Source organism: Vigna angularis, chromosome 5, assembly GCF_016808095.1.
Source record: "Vigna angularis cultivar LongXiaoDou No.4 chromosome 5, ASM1680809v1, whole genome shotgun sequence".
Taxonomy (NCBI): Eukaryota; Viridiplantae; Streptophyta; class Magnoliopsida; order Fabales; family Fabaceae; genus Vigna; species Vigna angularis.
The window spans coordinates 20519833-20539780 of NC_068974.1; the positions used below are offsets into that span (position 1 = coordinate 20519833).

General features: G+C 36.7%; 1 protein-coding gene across 1 annotated transcript; it reads right to left on the minus strand.

Annotated features, from left to right (window-relative positions):
* Positions 1 to 10065: 10065 nt before the first annotated feature.
* Positions 10066 to 19222, minus strand: LOC108339722 (organic cation/carnitine transporter 4). The gene is made up of 2 exons (XM_017576922.2): positions 18665 to 19222; positions 10066 to 11477 (listed from the first exon to the last, which is right to left on the minus strand). The coding sequence occupies exons 1-2, from the start codon at positions 19092 to 19094 to the stop codon at positions 10189 to 10191; spliced, it is 1719 nt and encodes a 572-aa protein (XP_017432411.1). The 5' UTR covers positions 19095 to 19222; the 3' UTR covers positions 10066 to 10188.
* Between the last annotated feature and the right edge of the window lie 726 nt (positions 19223 to 19948).

The following is a 19948-nucleotide window of genomic DNA, read 5'->3' on the forward strand; positions in this document are numbered from 1 at the left end:
TCATGAATGTCTTCTTCGTCTCGAACATCCACTTCTGATATATTTCAAATAAAGCAAATGATGCGGGTAGTAGGTTATTTGCATAGAATAGAGTACATTGTGTTGTAAAAGATTGATTGCAAAAGATAGTTGTATTGAAACGTTAGTATTTACTTGACAACGTTAATATTTTATTAATTCTCAACGTTAAAATTTTAAGCAGCGTTCAAATTCTTCAAGTGCTGCAACTTCAAATAATTTATTTTTTTATTTTTTTTATTGATTTTATTCTCCCCTAACTCTATAAATAGAGAGTTCTTCCTCCATTCCAAAACACACCAAAATCAATCTTCTCTTATTCTCCTTTCATCCTTTTTTCCTCTTCTAAAAGTATTCTGACTGTTTTTAAATATCCTTGCTAGTTCTGAGATCCTCAGAAATTTTGAGAAGTTTCTGTTGTATAATGGGGAACTTGTATAATGCACTACGGATAAGTCCTTAAGGGCAGTGAACTACATGCCTCAAGAAATACTAATTTTTGTTAGTTTTTTTACAACAATCTTAAGGACTTACGACTGACATCAACAACATGCCTTCTGAGAGCCAAACCTTTGCTTTTAGAACTAAGACGGTCTTCGCGAAATCACTTTCGGACGTGTCGAAAGTGGATTTTTTCTCTGGACAAAATTTTCGGCGCTGGCAAGAACGCGTGTCCACCATTTTAATCATGTATGGAGCTTACTACACTTGATGAGCTTTTCTGATATTGCTTATCCAGTAGGTAGACTAAGTAGCTACACTCAATGTCCAAATCAAGAACATTGGGATGCACTTGCTTGACTTACGAGATGCTTAAGAGGTTCAATGAATTATGCCATTGAATATAGTGAATTTCCTATTGTACTAGAAAGGTGTAGTGATGTTGACGAGATCTCTGATTAAGATGATACAAAATTCACTAGTGGTTATGTATTCACACTTGGGGGTGGTGCGATTACATGGAGATCAGCCAGACAAACAATTATTGCAAGATCAACAATGAAATTTGAGTTTCTTACTCTTGAGATGACTGGTAATGAGGCTAAGTGGTTGAAAAACTTCTTTTCGAACATTCCACTAGGAATGAAACCAATGTCATCAGTATCAATACACTATGATTGCCAATCGGCAATAGCTATAACCACTAGTGCAAAAACAGCGTATAACGTCACGCGTTCAACGTCGAACCACTCAATAGCCAACGTTAAAAATGACCGGTGACATTTTTGTAAATAAATGCAATTATTAAACGTCGTTTAGAATTGTAATTCGACGTAAAAGGATATAAAACGTCGAATGTTGCAGCGTTAGACGTCAAAAATAGTGAATTCAATAAAAAATTGAGCAGGAGATTGAAAATTCATTCACTTTATCTTAGCGCGCGAGACCCTCTTCTCTGCTCAAACTTTTCTCGAACGAAGTTTGACGACCATCACATGTAAAATTTCTTTCATTTGATACAAATGCATGTTAATTTACTACTTTAGGTATGATTTTTGTTTGTTTTGACCGATTATTTCCGTGTTGTTGTCCTTCATAGGCGCATTCTGTTTTCTCTCACATGTGGCAACACTTTATTCCGATGAACCAAGGTTAGTTTTCATTTTGAAGAACTTATTTGTTGAACTTGTTTCTTGTTATTTTTTGTTGAACTTGTTTGTTGTTATTGATTGGGTGAACTTGTTTTTTGTTGTTGTTTGATTGAACTTGTTTGTTGTTTGATTGGACTTATTTGTTGTTTGTCATTGTTGTTTATTGTTGATACTATATTACACGTTCATAGTTCATGCTTTACAAAATACCAAAAACTGAAATTTGTTGTTTTTTTGCTTTTCAGATCTCCTAGAGTTGTAAAAAAGGATCATAATTAATTTAAAAAAATAAAAAAATTGATTAACGTCGTTTATTTATAAAATTCGACGTTAAATTTAACGTCAAATTTTTTAAACTTGACGTCAATTTAACGTCTCCCGATATGACGTCATTTTCAAATTCGACGTGAAAGGCCCAAAAGATTCGACGTTGTACGCTGTTTTTGTACTAGTGAACTAAAAATAAGAATTACAATCGAAAGAACAAACATATATAATTGAAACACAATTTGGTGAAGTAGTTGCTAAAGAGTGGAACTGTTTCCATTGATTATGTGAAGTCAGAACAGAATCTAGCAGATCCTCTAACATAACCCCTAGAAAGACAAATGATATTAGAAACATCAAGGGGAATGAGACTTAAGTCACTTACAAACAAACAAGTGATAGTAACCCAACCTTTTTTATTGGAGATCCCATGAATAAGGTTCATATGGATAAAAACAAGTCACTTGTTAGTTCTGATAGCACTAAATTGATTTTAATCAATTATGTCCCTTCTTATGATGTGTGTGTGTGTGTGCAAGTGCTAAAGACTGCATTATTGAGAGGCTAATCTTTGTCATTAAAATTCTATGTGGTGAAAGAATTTTAGCTTAAACAAAGTTTTTAATGATTTTCATATCCTTATGGGTGATGTATGATTTGTAGCATGCACTTGATGAAATTACTTATATGAGTGTCGAATGGGGCCGCTTGCATGAGATCTTGGCATGATATCTAGAGCACTCATAAATACTGGGCATGCGCATGACCTAGTAAGTGCAACACATTGATAAAATCTAGGATTATGGGGGTGTATTGTGATTGATAAACCTCTAACACACGTCAAGTGTCTTTGGTTCATATAACTTGTTATACTAACTACATTGTGTGTTAAGTATCTCAATTTAAGTCTGGTTCATATAGCTTGCTATACCAACTCAGATGCATTACATCCTATGAGACCCAGGATAAAAGTTTCTTATCTTTCTTTTAATGTTTGAACTATTTGAGTCAAAGACTTTTTCTTTCATCTTTCTTTTGCAATAAGTGGGGGATTGTTGTAAAACATTGATTGCAAAAGAACTTCGTATTGCAACATTAGTATTTTACTTGGCAACGTTAATATTTTATTAATTGCCAACGTTAAAATTTTAAGCAACGTTCAAAATCTTTAAGTGTTGCAACATCAAATAATTTATTGTTTTTATTTTCTTTTATTGATTTTATTCTCCCCTAACTCTATAAATAAAGAGTTCTTCCTCCATTCCAAAACACACTATAATCAATCTTCTCTTATTCTCCTTTCGTCTTAGTTTCATCCTCTTTTCCTCTTCTAAAAATATTTTAGGTTATTTTATAGTCTTTTTAGGGATCCTTGCTAGTTCTGAGATCCTCAGAAATTTTGAAAAGTTCTTGTTATATCTTGGGGAACTTGCGCAATAAATCGCAGATAAGTCCTTAAGAACAATGAAATCACACGCCTCAAGAAATATTATTTTTATCAGTTTTTTTATAACAAATTATGCATGTAGTAGATATATCTTATCTCTTATTAGTTTTATTATTTTTTAGTGTTAAACATTTAGTGACATTTAATGCTTGTTCAGAACAACAAAGTATTTTTTACGTTTTCTATTGTTGAAATAACGTTTATCATTTAAGCTTTTCCTTAAGATACCATTTGTTGAGTAACAACTTCATCATTGGACAAAGTAGAGATTTTGGCTCATGGTATCGTCTAGTATATTATAAATGCTTTTTGGAATATTGCCTTTTAGATCTTAAGCATTTAGCATGTTTCTTCTTCTATAATTTTTCGATCTTTGTTTAAGGCTTTTAGAGGGTTTGGTCAAATACATTGTCTCAACACCTCTTTGCTTCTTGAGCGTTCAACTGAATACCATTAGGTACAGTGTAGGTTATGCGTTTAGCATAACTCTCTTTAGACGCTTTGACTTGTAAGTTCTTTAACATTGCGTCTGGAAGCTTTTAACCTACTTGTTTTCCTAAGTGTTTTCCTAAGACTTTTTTATGTTGATGGATGATTTGGGAATCTTGTTTCTAACACTTATAACAAGTCCAAAAGAGGTGCTAAGAGGAGTTCAAGTTTACTAGAAATTATTCATACAGATATTTGTTGTCCGGATATGGACGCAAGTAGTCCGAAATACTTCATCACCTTTATAGATGACTACTCACGTTATATGTATCTCTACTTACTTCGTTCTAAGGATGAAGCTTTGGATGCCTTTAAAATTTTTAAGGCTGAAGTTGAGCTACAATGCGGAAAGCAAATCAAGATTGTGAGATCAGATAAAGGTGGAGAGTATTATGGTAGATACACGGAGAATGGACAAGCACCTGATCCGTTTGCAAAGTTTCTTTAAGAACATGGAATTATTGCCCAATACACTATGCCTGGTTCTCCAGATCAAAATACTGTGGCAGAAAGAAGGAACAGAACTTTAATGGACATGGTGAGAAGTATGAGGAGTAATTCAAAACTTCCTCAATTCTTGTGGACTGAAGCACAGAAGGCGGCTGTGTATATATTAAACCGAGTCCCAACCAAGGCCGTCTTAAAGACACCGTTTGAGTTATTCAAAGGTTGGAAACCAAATTTGCGACATATACGCGTTTGGGGGTATCCGTCTGAAGTGAGAATTTATAATCCACAAGAGAAGAAACTAGACCCAAGGACTATTAGTGGGTATTTCATTGGATATGCTGAAAAGTCTAAGGGATATAGATTCTATTATCCATCTCATAACACTAGGATTGTGGAGTCAAGAAATGCAAAATTTCTTGAGAATGACTTAGTAAGTGGGAGTGGTCGGTTTCCAAACATTGGGAATGAAAGGGATCACTATGAAGCTCAACCCTCTAGCTCAAGTGATAGATTGGTTGTCATTCACACCCCTCAAACACAAATGGGTGTTAGACAAACAATAATTGAAGCTTCACAACCTGCTGAAAATGACCTTACAGATCAAGTTGCTAATGAGGAACAACAAGATGATGTTGAACAACCTATTGAACAATTGCTTGAGCAACAATTTCCTCAAGAAAATGATGAGGCAACATTAAGAAGATCTACTAGAGTTAAAAGGCTAGCAATTCCTAGTGATTATGTAGTGTATTTGCAAGAAGTTGACTACAATATTGGAGCTGCAAATGATCCTGAAATGTTTTCACAAGCCATGAGTTCTAATGAATCAGACCTATGGTATGACGCCATGAAAGATGAGATGGATTCTATGGCATCCAACAAAGTTTGGGATCTCGTTCAGTTCCCTAATGGTGTAAAATCCATTGGATGTAGATGGGTCTTTAAAACCAAGAAAGACTCAAAAGGCAACATTGAGAGACATAAGGCAAGACTTGTTGCCAAAGGGTTCACTCAGAGAGAAGGAATTGACTACACAGAGACCTTTCTCTCCAGTATCTAAGAAAGATTCTTTCCGAGTAATAGGCATTAGTAGCTCATTTTGATTGAGTTACATCAAATGGATGTGAAAACAACATTCCTTAATGGTCATCTGGAAGAAGAGGTTTACATGAAACAACCTGAAGGATTCTCTTCTAAAGATAATGAGCACTTAGTTTGCAAGCTTAATAAATCCATCTATGGATTAAAACAAGCCTCCCGCCAATGGTATCTAAAATTTCATGATGTTATCACTTCATTCGGTTTTGAAGAAAACGTCATGGATCAATGTATATACCAAAAGGTCAGTGGGAGTAAGATTTGTTTCCTTGTATTATATGTGGATGATATTTTGCTTGCAACCAATGATAAGGGTTTGCTATATGAAGTGAAACAATTTTTCTCGACGAACTTTGACATGAAGGATATGAGAGAGACATCTTATGTCATTGGCATTAAGATCCATAAGGAAAGATCTCGAGGCATTTTGGGTTTGTCTCAAGAGACCTATATCAACAAAGTTTTAGAGAGGTTTAACATGAAGAATTGTTCACCAAGTGTAGCTCCCATCGTGAAGGGTGATAAACTCAATTTGAATCAATGTCCGAAAAATGATTTTGAGCGGGAACACATGAAGAATATTCCATATGCTTCAGCTATTGGAAGCCTTATGTATGCTCAGGTTTGCACTAGACCTGACATTGCATATGTTGTTGGAGTTTTGGGAAGATATCAGAGTAATCCAGGTGTTGACCACTAGAAAGCTGCAAAGAAGGTAATGAGATATCTTCAAGGGACAAAAGATTACATGCTTATATATAGACGAACTGAATGTTTGGAAGTGATTGGCTACTCCGATTCAGACTATGTTGGCTGCGTTGATTCACGAAAATCAACATCTGGTTATATTTTTATGTTAGCTGGTGGAGTTGTATCTTGGAGAAGTGTCAAGCAGACATTGACTGCTACTTCTACTATGGAAGCTGAGTTCGTTTCTTGTTTTGAGGCTACCTCACATGGTGTATGGTTAAAGAGTTTCATTTTTGGGCTTAGAGTTGTGGACTCTATTTCTAGGCCATTAAAGTTGTACTGTAACAATTCTGCTGCGGTGTTTATGGCTAAGAACAATAAAAGTGGATGTCGAAGTAAGCACATTGACATCAAATACTTAGCCATCAGAGAACGTGTTAAGGAAAAGAAAGTGGTCATTGAACACATAAGCATTGAGTTGATGATTGATGATCCTTTAACTAAAGGCATGCCACCAAAGAATTTTAAGGATCATGTAGTGCAAATGGGACTTGGTTCCACGATGTAATTTCATTATCAGTACATTTATTATTTTCAATGAAACTCTTATTCAGTTTGATGTTTTTCTCATATGTTTTTGTGCACATTTATTTTGAGAAGATATCATTTAGTTTTGATCTAGCATAAACATATGGTTTATGCATTAAGTTGGGGGCTAATGTTGAGAGAAATATATATTGTGGTACATGGAAGATAACACTCACTACTAGAGGACCTATCGCCATGACTCATATATTTTGTCACTTGTTGTGGTTAATAATTGGATAAATGGACCAAGTGAGAGAATGTTAGCATTATTTTAAATATAAAATAAATATTATAGCATTTTCAGTTCCTATTTTTAAGGAACATAAAGTGGTCCATTAAGCCATTATTTTTATCCTTTTAACTGCATAGAGGTTATGGAGCAGTTATTAATTTTGTTCAAACGTAAAGCCCATTTATTTTGAACCTGTGATGGCAGACTTTATATAAGGGAATGAGTTACTCTCACTTTTGATCACTAAGTCTACTCCTCTATTCAGAAAACACACCATCGAGTTTGAGTGAGTTAAGGTTTAGAAAAACAAAGCTGGTTGTATTTGGATTACAAAATTGCAATGTCAGGAAGTACGCACATTATTCTTTCATTTTACTTCCGTTGTTTTTGATGTGAATGTGTTACTGTGATATTATATAATATATTTAGGTTAATTTTATACTCTGCTATTTTATCATGATTCGCTTAATGATTTGATAGCAATATGTTGTCATTACTGTGACTCAAGCTTATAGTCTCAAAATACGTTCACGTGAGATGCTAGGCAATATGTGATGCACTGCAGAAAGGCACCTGTAAATATTAATATGCTGTCTACGTTTTTACATCTGCTATATGAATATAAGTTTATGTTCATCATCATGATTACGGAATCTTTTCATGATCTCTGGCACTATCTTCTGTTTTAAACTTTGGTACTAGAGCTTGATTTCTAAATTGTTAGGAAAAGTCAAATTCTGATAAACCACTTGGCGATTAACATGGCCATCATTAAAAATGAATCATCTGTTTGTTCTTCCTTTTTTTCATTATTTAAGTTCCATCCAAATTGAACCACTGGACATCTGATTATTCTTGCTTCCTTTTCTGTTCATAAATTAGATTTGGAGAGTTTCTGTGATTTGATCTTTGGACCATAAATTGAAATTCTTTGGTGGTTTACCCTGAATATGGATGTGCTTTTACATTGGAATTGCAAAGTATACATTTCTGCACAACAAAGATTGTTTCTCTAAGGTACTATGTAGCCATACAGTAGCTTTGATGTGAATATGTAGTTAAGTAAATATCAATTATATAACATGGAAAATTTTCAGCTTTCATTCACTTGTCTTACATCAAAATATCAAAACATCATACCTCTTAATTTTATATATTTCCATTATCATTTTCAGATAGAGTAAGGTAACATGATATACTTTTACATCCATTTAACACATAGCATTAAGGATAAAAAGATCATAAAAGTGTAAAGTTTTATATTTTTTTATAAAAAAGAGAAAGTAAAAGATAAAAAAGGATAATGTCAAATTAATGTAAAAATTTAAGTGTGTCAAAGAATCATTGTGAATGAAGAAGAGTAACAGTTCCATGAAGAGTACATGAATGAAAAAGATCCAAGTATTCTACACTTCTTATTAGCATCAGAAGATGATGTATGTTAGCTGCGTCTCTAATTATATTTTTTTATAAAAGGGCTAGACGTGAGTGCAAAGTTTTAAATACTGAAACTTTGTAGGTATCAAGTAAGAACCTTCGTGATGACTTAATGACCATGCTCATTGCCTTGGACCTTTTATCTATTATCCAAGGTAATAATAATATGAGGCTAAGCTTCAATAAGAAGGGGATTTATGTTTCATCATTGTTTTATATCTATCTTGTAATCTTGTATTTGACTTTTATAAATATATTCAATTTTTTGTAATTAAGGCTTTTATCCGCAACCACCTGTGTTGATGCATCGCTCTCTTGAGAATGATGTTCTTGAAGAGTACCCTGTGAAGAGGTAATTACAATAAATATTTTGATCTTCTAAATATGTGATATGCTAGGCAATAAAATACTTGTATTAAAGTGACTATTTTGCTTTAATATTTTTTATTATTATTTAGTAAGATGGTAAATGAGTCTGAGTATCTTTTTAGTACAAGAGAATCATTTGGTGTTAGTAATATTTAAGAAATTTATAATATTTTTTTAGGATAAAACTATATTTAGTCTATTATAGATTTTATGAAATTATAAATAAGTTTTAATTACATTTTAATTTAAATTACTTTTATGTTATTATGATGAATTTGAAAATAAAATGTTTTAATGATATATATTTAAACACTTTGGTAAAAAAAATTGTCATATCTTTTGTGTCCATTAAAGTATCTAAATATTATTACAAGTAAATATTGTTGATATAAATATAAACATAACATACATTGTCATGTAAAAATAATATAAGTAAAATAAAATAATAAATCCATAAATTAAATAATACAAGTGAGACAAGTTAAAACCTTAGAATATAATCGTCAATGAATAGAATATTAAATCCCAAAAAATGAAAAAAACAAAGGTAATTTTTTAAATAAAATAATTGAAAATAAAGAAGGTTTCAAACGTTTACAAAACAATAATCACTAATAAAAAAAGTTAAAATCCTTTGCGAAAAAACTTTTGCAACATAATTCTGATACCAAAAATCATAAAAGATATTCTTGGGACTCTAAAATTGTGGAAGGTTCAAAAACCACTGCAAATTAATTTATAGAAGGTAAAAACTCATAAATTGAAAAAAAAAAAATTCACTAAACAATAGTTTTTTTTTTAAATTTTCTATATCTAGAATCAGTATAAAAAAACTTGTTTTATTTACCATAGTGTCAGCATGCTACTTTCTATATCTAATGAATTTCAATTAATCAATATAAAAATTCGTTAGAAAAATTATATTTTGCACTGATAATTTTAATATCTTTTATTATATACGTGTCAAATATATTCTAACATAAAAAAAAAAACAAATCTTATTTAATTGTAAATTCTCAAACTAACAAAATCAATGTAAGAGTAAAATGTGCTATATGCCTACGCATACCTAAAAACATAGTTGGTTATCAATCTTGCTACACCGTATTAGTTTCAACCTTTTTTTTTCAAACACGATGTTAAAATAATAAATAAATATTAGAAGAGTGATAATATTTATTTTTTTCTTCCTATTTTAATAATTTAAAATTTTTGTTGTCGTTTTATAAACTGAAAAACAATTTCCTCTCTTTCTATAATTCATGATGTACTATCCAATCGTTGAATGAATTACTAAATAATATCCACAGTATCAAAACTCTTACACTCGTTTTTGTTTATTTTCTAAGCAAGTAACATTACCATCTAAAGAACAATCAAAATGATGATTACGATGATAAAAACATCGATAAAGTATATGAAAAACAAAACGCATACACAAAAAACTGTGATAAACAACACCTTGAAAAGAGAAAACTGTAGCACAAAAAAATCCACAAATGAAAGCACCGTCATACAATGGAAGAGGTAACGCTGTTTTCCGTAGCCTCCATTCCCGTTAGCGTATCATAAAGAGGTTGGTTCAATGTTTCCGGCAGATAAAACGCGAAAAATCCACCACCAAGTCCACACAGAGCAAAAATCATAAACGGAAACGATCCACCAATAACGACGACCAGCGGCGCCAGTATCGCACCCATCTGCGCCGCCTGCGTGGCGCACCCTAGCGCAGCGTTCCTTACCACCGTCGGAAACAGCTCCGCCGTGTATATGAACAGCAGATTATAGGTCCCCGCCATTCCAAAAATTCCCAAAATCCCACACATCATTCTCACACCCTTCCATACCCCAACATTTCTCGCCAAACTCCCAGCAAAGCAGAACAGGCCACTGAACCATAACGTCGCTATGGTCAACGGCTTCCTCCCCCACCGGTCCAGAAAAATCGCTGTTATCATGAAAGCCGGCATCTCCGCCACGGCGTTGAGTATCACAGTAAGGTAGAGGTTGGTTTCAAGGTTGACCACGTTGAGGCTCAAGCCGTAGTACACAACGGAGCATAGGAAATTGATGACCACGGCTAGGATCAACCTCGAACGTGTCATTGGCGAGCGTATCACGTCGATAAGCGAACCAGCCACCGCCGCGTGGCATGTCGATCCTTTGGGTGAGCCCAGAAGGATAGAATCAGAGACTAATTTCTCTTGATTTTGGGACTCGCTTAAGGAGTTGACCTCTGCTAATACCTGTTCTTGAATGCTGTTGCATGATAAGGATGACAGTGGTGGTGGTGGTAATTGTGGTGATTGATGGTCTAGAATTAGACGAACCCCTTTTGGGATGTGAGTACCGTTGGTGGTAGCCATGGCAGTGATGACTTTCATTGCTTCGGATTTTCTTCCTCTAATGAGGTACCATCTCGGGGACTCTGAAATGAAGGGGAGGATGAAGAGAAGGAAGAGGAGGGAGGGGATGGAAGAGGCTATATAGAGTTTTCGCCACGTTGGAAAGATGTAGGCGATGACAGATAACATCGCGATGCCGGAGGAGAAGAAGTAAAAGGTGCACATGCCGGTGGTGCCGCGGGAACTGGGACCCACTGGCTCGGTGGCGAGGACGAAGGCGCAGAGACCAACGCCACCGGTGCTGCAACCAGTGAGGAAGCGAAAGAAGATGTAGAAAGAGTAGCTGGGGGAGAAAGCTGTCAAGGTGCCAAAAATGGTGTTTAGGGCACAAACCACTGTGAGAGAGCCTTTTCTTCCGAGCACTGAGTCTGAAAGGTGACCGAATGTTCCAGCACCTGAAATTATTGCTAACAGACGTTACATTACCTGTTAATTATGAAAATGAAATTAATACCATTAAAAAAAACACTTGTTGCATTTTCCTACATTTTATCCAAAATTACGTTTTTCATCAAACTTAAAAATACGACATTTTTCATTTAATACTTATAAATTATTTTCTTTTAATGCTCATATTCAAGAAAAATAAGATCGGTTTCTATTCTAAGAAAATTAAGATCTTTTTGTGCTGAGATGGGACGAGGATAACCGTCTTCCAAAAGTTCTGTGTGTCGAATGTTCTCCTTGCTCCAGCTAACCGATCGGTGAACGTCCTCCTTGCTCCTTACTTCAGACAACCGATCGGTGTATGGGATGACTTGCCGAAGACACTCCGACGCTCAAGTCAGAATTTTTTGTCTCTAGGCCTTTTGTAATTTAACAGTGAGTCAAATGTGAGTTTACCACGAAATTAAACCCATATTTATAAATTTTAAAGGGATCTGACCAATTAATTTACCTCTTAATGGTCATTAATGTAAACCTTAACTGTTTAACAGTAGTCGTTGTCACATTAACTGCGCATTAACTCTTCTTAACTGTTCTCGGGACCGAACGGTCCTAGAATGCTTTCTTGCGCCATCGACCACTCGGTCCTTTCCACTCAGCTTGTTGATGTACACCGATCGGTCTGATGTATGCCCATAGTAACATAGGCCCCCCAAGCCCTAGCATAATCTTAGTTATGCGTAGGGTTTATGAAGCGATGTCGATCAGTTGACAAAGTTGTTAATTGCTTATCCGCTCGGTTCATCGGCCTGACGAGTATCTTTGATGCGCCTTAAGTCCCTACTCTTTTATACACCGAGCGGTGGACTCTAGGAGTTCATTTAGTGAGAGTTCACAAAGAACGTTCTTCACCAAATAGTCAGATTAAGGTAAAAGTTAAAAGAACTTTCTAGGAGTTCACTTGGAACGTTCCCTAGGTTGAAGAGACTCGAGTGAGAGCTACAGAAGCGTTCCTCACCGAGCGGGCGACACTAGGAGTTCACTTAGAACGTTCCTTAGGTCCAAGAGACTCGAGCGAGAGCTACTGAACCGTTCCTCACCGAGCAGGGGACACTAGGAGTTAACTTAGAACGCTCACTAGGTCGAAGAGGCTTCGGTGAGAGCTACGAAAGCGTTCCTCATCGAGTGGCGGACAATAGGAGCTACGAAAGCATTACCTAAGTAAAAAATACTTAGGTGAGAGTTCACGAAGAACATTCCTCACCGAGCAGTACACTCTAGGAGTTCACTTGGAACGTTCCCTAGGTCAAAAATGTTAAGGTGAGAGTTACGAAAGCATTCCTCACCGTTCATTCGACGCTAGGAGTTCACTTGGAACGTTCCCTAGGTCGAAAATGCTGAGGTGAGAGCTACAAAAGTTTTCCTCACCGTTTTGTCGATGCTAGGAGTTCACCTGGAACATTCCCTTGGTGGAAAAGACTCGAGTGAGAGTTACTGAAGCGTTCCTCATTGAGCACCGAACAGTCGACACTAGGAGTTAAATTGGAACGTTTCCTAGGTCGAAAATGCTTAGGTGAGAGCTACAGAAGTGTTCCTCACCGTTCGGTCGACGCTAGGAGTTCACTTGAAATATTCCTTAGGCCGAAAATAGTTGAGTGAGAGCTACTGAAGTGTTCCTCACCAAGCACCGAACGGTCGACACTAGGAGTTCACTTGGAACATTCCCTAGGTCGAAAATGCTAAGGTGAGAGTTATGGAAGCGTTCCTCACCGTTCGGTGGACGCTAGGAATTAACTTGGAACGTTTCCCTAGGTCGAAAATGCTAAGGTGAGAGCTACAGAAGCGTTCCTCACCGAGCACCAAATGGTCAACACTAGGACTTCACTTGGTACGTTTCCTAGGTTGAAGAGACTCGAGTGAGAGCTACTGAAGTGTTCCTCACCATGAACCGAACAGTCGACACTAGGAGTTCGTTTGGAATGTTCCCTAGGTCGAAAGGACTCGAGTGAGAGCTACTGAAGCGTTCCTCACCGAGCGGGTGACACTAGGACTTTGCTTAGAACGTTCCCTAGGTTGAACATACTCGAGTGAGAGCTACTGAAGCGTTCCTCACTGATCACCGAACGATCGACCTTAGGAGTTCACTTGGAACGTTCCTTAGGTCAAAAATGCTAAGGTGAGAGCTACATAAGCGTTCCTCATCGAGCACCGAATGATCGACACTAGGAGTTCACTTGGAACGTTCCCTAGGTCGAAAATGCTAAGTTGAGAGCTACGGAAGCGTTCCTCACCGTTCAATTGACATTAGGAGTTCACTTGGAACGTTCTCTAGGTCCTAACCATTTCATATAACATGCTAAATATTGCGATGAAAATCCTTTAATATTATTATAGCATTGAGAATACATCATAATTTTTTAACTGAAACATGTCAAGTGGAAGACTCATCTCTGTTCCTGGCCTGCTGAGGGTGAAGCATTCTCTTCATGCTGCCTCTTTTGGACAACCCGCATCTCCCTTATTCGAATGAACAAAGAGGGCCTCTCTTGCACTTCTCCCAGGGTTTAAGGTGGCCGAGCAAATAAGCTATCTGCAAAGGAGCACGACCTTAAGTTTGTTGACAGAGTGTTGATGATGAACTCCTTGACAACACCCTTCACTTGTCGTGCGGTCCGATTGTATCGGTCCATGAAGTCCCTCAAGTCTTCATCATTCCTCAGTTTGATTTTAGTTAGTTCCATATAGGTAAGGTCTTGCATCTTACTAGAAGCGAACTGCCACTCAAACAGGCGTCTCAAAGTCATAAAACTATCAACGATTTTGGGACGAAGAGAGTGAAACCATGCCAAAGCTTCTCACTAGTAAAAAAACAACTTTTAAAGGCGCCCAATACGCTTCGATTTTAGAAAAGCCGAAGTATATTCAAATACGGTGGCGCTTTTGTAATTAATGGAAACTTATATGTTTCGGTTAATGGGGAACTGGTGCCTGAAAGTGCTACTACCTCGGTTGTCTAAGCTACCCGAGGCATAAAACTATCTTGTAGACCGGCTAGCGTTTCATGAAGGGGATACCGCCTCGGCTCGACGCAGAACCAGTGCCTAAACATGCTACTACTACACCGTAAAATATAATGGTTTTCAGTTCCTCTTCTTCTCTCTCACTCAGATCTTCTTCTCAGTTCCTCTTCTTCTCTCTTCTCTCTCGCTCAAATCTCAAAGCCACCAGTCCGCTACTCCGTGCTCCGCCGCTTCGTTGCTCCGTCGTCGCCACTTCGTTGCTTTGCTTTCATGATACCCTTCTCACTCTTCCTCTTTTTCTCAAACGCTCAGATCTCCTTCTCATAGTTCCTCTTCTTCTCTCTTCTCTCTCGCTCAAATCTCAAAGCCACCACTCCGCCGCTCCGCTTCTTCGTCGCCTCCACTCCGTTGCTCCGTCGTCGCCACCACTCCGTTGCTCCGTCGTCGCCACCTCTCCTTCAACGTCGTCTCTTCGTTTTTGCTGCCCAAAGCCATGGTTGCATCCCACCCCGCAACCCCAACCCGTGACACGATCTCAGATCTCACTCCACCACCGGACGCGATCTTAGATCTCACTCCACCGCCTAGTGCGGCCCATGCCAGTGATGGAGCCGTTGGCCTAGCACCCGGTCCAGCCTCCTTCCGGTCTAGCCCCCTTCTGGTGCCAGTGGTGGTCACGACAAAGCGTCTCTACGGCGCAAGGGAGTTCCACTCTTCAGTGACTTCGCCACTATTGGCGCAGGTTTGGGGACTTCGCGACTGTTGGCGGAGGTTTGGGGACTTTGCGACTGTTGGCGGAGGTTTGGGGTTGTTGGTCATCCGATTTGGGGGTTAGGGATTTGAATGGGGTTTTGACTGGATTTGGGGGTTAGGGATTTGAACGGGGTTTTGAATGGATTTGGGGTTAGGGATTTGAACGAGGTTCATCTATTGTTGATTCAAAAACATTCATCATAGATGAAGATGACAAGAACAATCAATCTGCTTGTTCCCTATTCCCTGATTCAATTTTTATTTCAATTTTTGGGTTTTTGAATCTGCTTGTTCATTGTTCAATTTTTGGGTTTCTGCTTGAGAGCTCCAGGAACAGAGGCTGGTGGAAAATCCTTCTTGTTTCACTGAAAATGCGGAATTGAGTTGTTGTGTTGGTAACTCTGAAAGTGGGAAGGTGAAATGATGATGGTGGCAGTGGAAGATAGGTGTCTGCTTATGCATAAGAACATACATCAAGAACATCCTAAAGGTTGAAAAAATTAAAAAACAAACACGTTACTGCCTCGGTTACCTAAAAACTGAGGCATAAATCCTATCCTTTTAACTCAGTTCACAACCGAGGCATAAAACCTACCCCTTTTTACCTCGCCGGTATATACTTCGGTTGTAGAACTGGTGCCTATAAGCAAAAGTAACCGGTGTCATATCCTCTTAGTGCACTTGTGTCTCCTTTAACCGATAAGGAGAAAACCCTACACCAAACCTTTTGTTTGGGTGAATAGATTGCCATGACATCCGTAAACAACCTCAGATGCTCCTCCGGATCCCCTGATCCATTATACTTTTCAAGAGTAGGAAGCATCCTATCTAGCATTCGCTCCTCAATAATTGCAGTTGTAAATAGGTGAAGCGTCGTGGTCCGAGCGATATTACTCGGGCAGGCGGGACGACTCCTGGAATTGTTCTCCCCCTGATCAGTGTCTTCCTGATCAGTGTCTTCCTTATCAGAATTTGGGAATTCCACTATGGGAGTCCGAGTGGGTGCAGCCGATTTGACGGGCCCTTCGCCCCGCGTCGTAGTCCCTAAGTGTTGCATCCCACTTGACCCTCAGAGTTTCAATTTCAGTCTGCACGGATTTCATCCTTCTCTCCATCTCCTACATAAACGCCATTGGGTCTTGAGCCATCCTTATGGTCTTGTTAGGGTGTCTTCGAAAATCCTCGGCCCCACGATGGGCGCCAAAATGTTTTTGCTGAAATGGGATGAGGATAACCGTTTGTCCAAAAGTCTTGTGTGCCGAACATCCTCCTTGCTCTAGCTAATCGATTAGTGAACGTCCTCCTTGCTCCAAACAATCGATCGACGTATGGGGGTGACCTGCAGAAGACACTCTGACGCTCAAGTCATAATTTTTCCCTATAGGCCTTTTGTAATTTAATAGTGAGTCAAATGTGAGTTTACCTCAAAATTAAACCCTTATTTATAGAGTTTAAAGGAATCTGACCAATTAATTTACCTCTTAATGATCATTAATGCAAATCTTAATTGTTTAACAATAGTCATTATCACATTAACTACGCATTAACTCTACTTAACTGTTCTCGGAACTGAATGGTCTTGAAATGCTTTCTTGCGCCATCGACAGTTTCCCCTTAGCTTGTTGATGTACACCGATCGGTCTGATGTATGCCCAGATCTTTAATTAGAAGCTAAAATTACGTAATTCTCGACTATTATAAACAATTTTTTTTCTATATAAAAGTTAAATTAGGAGGAACTAAGACACTATGTGTAAATAGTGTAATTCGATATGAGCTTGATTATCCATAATGTGTAAATAGTGTAATTCGATATGAGCTTGATTATCCATAATGGCAATTTGAGGTTTAAGAATCTTTGCAACATCCGGTACCTAATTGCTATTTTGGCTGTATTTGCATGGATAAGGTAGAGTCATTTGTAATAAAGCTTGATTTATTGTTTAGGAAATTTAATAAAAAGTAGTGAAATGAGTAGGGAGGAAATGCAAATCTCTCCAAACAATTATTTTAATGTTTAATAATTATTATAAACGTACAAATAAAATATTGAAAATATTACAATACACACTTTAACACGTGGTATTAAATTTATTTGTACTGTTGTTGTTCCTCCTTCAAGAATGCCACCCTAACATTTTCTTTTTTTATAATATTATTTTAGAAAATACCACGTTTCTGTAAGGAATATTTGTTGCCGAGGAATTTGGCGGCGACAGTGCTTCACCAGAACAGCTTGTCGTAGCGTACAAATTGGCGGGTTGTGTTATGGCCTTTTGCTGCTCTTTCCTGGGATGAATTGTAGTTATTTGTTTCTACATTTAGATTCGATTTAATGAAAAATTATTATTATTGTTTTTTGACTCTTCTTAAATGTTCTCATTAATGTCATATAAATAAAATGTACAAATGATATAATGTAACTAATGTTCAGATATTAATAAAAGTTTAAGATATTCTTAAGAAAATATTAAGAAATAATATAAAAGTAGTTAAAATGTGTTTATATTCAAAGAAATATATACATGTACCCCATTTACTCCTTTTATTTGTTAGACCTATTTGTAGACTTTTTTTTTTCCTTTGCAATGTGGGTTTGAAGCTATACTCTGTATTCTTATCTACTTGTTTTTGTTATCTGAATTGTGTTGGAGGGTGTAAAGATTCGAACTCTAGCTAGCGATGAAGAAAACAAAGATAAGAATGGCAAAGCAAAGACATATATTTTCTGAACTGCTGCACATGCAGAGGTGAGAACATAATAAAAGACAAATGGCGTTAAATTCTCTTGCAAATGATGATGTGTTATCTAAGTACCTTATTATCATGATTACATTTATCCTCACCTTTTCTAGGAGTTTAATTTTTATATATTCTTAATATGAAATATTTATATTTTTAATTAATTAAATTTCCGTATTCAAATAAAAAAAACATGCTTTTAGACATTAGTATATAATTCTTATTATTCCAATCTCTCTGAGGAAACTATTTATAAAAGGGACACTTTTCGTTTATCACCCTAAAATATAATGTTTCTACAATTTATGTTGGATTTTCATAGTTTTAGCTATTTTATAGAAACATTTATAAAAAAAAAGTATTGGTAAAGCTTTCAGTATTTCATAATGATAAAAATGAATATTAGATTTTTAGAGAACTAGGAAGTATTTAAGACCTTTATTTAGTGACTCTAAAAACCTTGGACCAAAATCCAAACCTTACTTAAAGAATCTAAATATCTATTTTTTTTTTATAGATAATTAATTATTACGAAAGTTTAAATACTAGGAATAAAAGCAATTTACATAATTTGTATTTTAGTGTATTTATGTTTGATGAAATTATGGTAATTATAACATAAGATACATCTTACACGACAGTTGAGAGAGAAACAGTAAACATTGAGAGAGAAAACTAACCGATCATACAGCCGCCGAAGAAGACGGCCTGAACCAGCCCGACCTTAAACTTACCCGCGCAAAACAACCCCCACTCCACAACGGTCGAGTCCCCCATCCACTCCCACGAACCCGGTTCGAACCGGCACACGCTTTTGGCGCTCGGGTCGCATTCCCAACCGGCCGCGCCGTCGAGGCACCGCCACTCTGGTTCGCGATCGGCGAAAATCATGACCATCGTGTGGAAGGCTTCCAAGGCCCACGCCAGACTGGTGAGCACGAAGTGCCTCAGTTGCCATCGCCCGAACTCGCCGCAATACTTCTGCAGTATCTCGTCGATGCAGAGTTTCTCCAATGAAGCTCCGGTGGGTTTCTCCGCCGCCCAAATGAAAGGCGAGTTGGACGTATCGGCGCCTTCATCTTTGGCTTCAGTGGACGATTTGGTGGCCATTTGGTAGTTTCTCCTTCCTCTATGTTTTCGTTGCAGAGGAGAATGTTTTAAGGGGTTGTAAATGATTGCATTGCTTTCTTTTAAATGTGGTAGAATTTTTATTTTTATTTTCTAAAATGTGAAAATGAACTCAGTGGGATTTGTCAAGCACAAAAGTTCTATTATTAGATCTTATGTAAATTGTTTCTTTGCTTGAATTCTGCTACGAACTAGAATAAAAGAGAAATATATAAGAATAATGTATTTTTATATTATACCGATTGAAATTTATTCAGGTCATAAGATCAGTTATTTTAGGGTTAAATATGTTTTTAGTTCCTAAATTATTGGCCGTTTTTGGTTTTCGTCCCTCTTTCAAAGTAAGGTACAATTTGGTCCTCATTCTTTTCGAAACGTTCGTTTTAGTCCTCGAAAACTAAACATTGTTTAAAAATTTGATCCTCATTTAGCAACAAATGAGGACTAAAACCAAAATTCCGAGGACTAAAACGAACGTTTCGAAAAGAATGAGGATCAAATTGTACCTTACTTTGAAAGAGGGACGAAAACCAGAAACGACCAATAGTTTAGGGACTAAAAACATATTTAACCCGTTATTTTATGTAATGAATGATACATGAGCTGAAAACAAAAAGTTCTATAAAGGTATATTATGAACAAAATTAAATAACATAATTGCAAAGGAATTGTGCATATCAATTTTATTTTAGTTGGTGAAAACGCACAAGTGTTCGTATCTACAAAATTTTAAATAAATAATTCAAGTTATATCAATTTTATTTTAAATATATAATTTAAGTTACTATAGATTTACATTTACTAGAGACAAGTTTATCTTTTATAAGTGGTTGCAA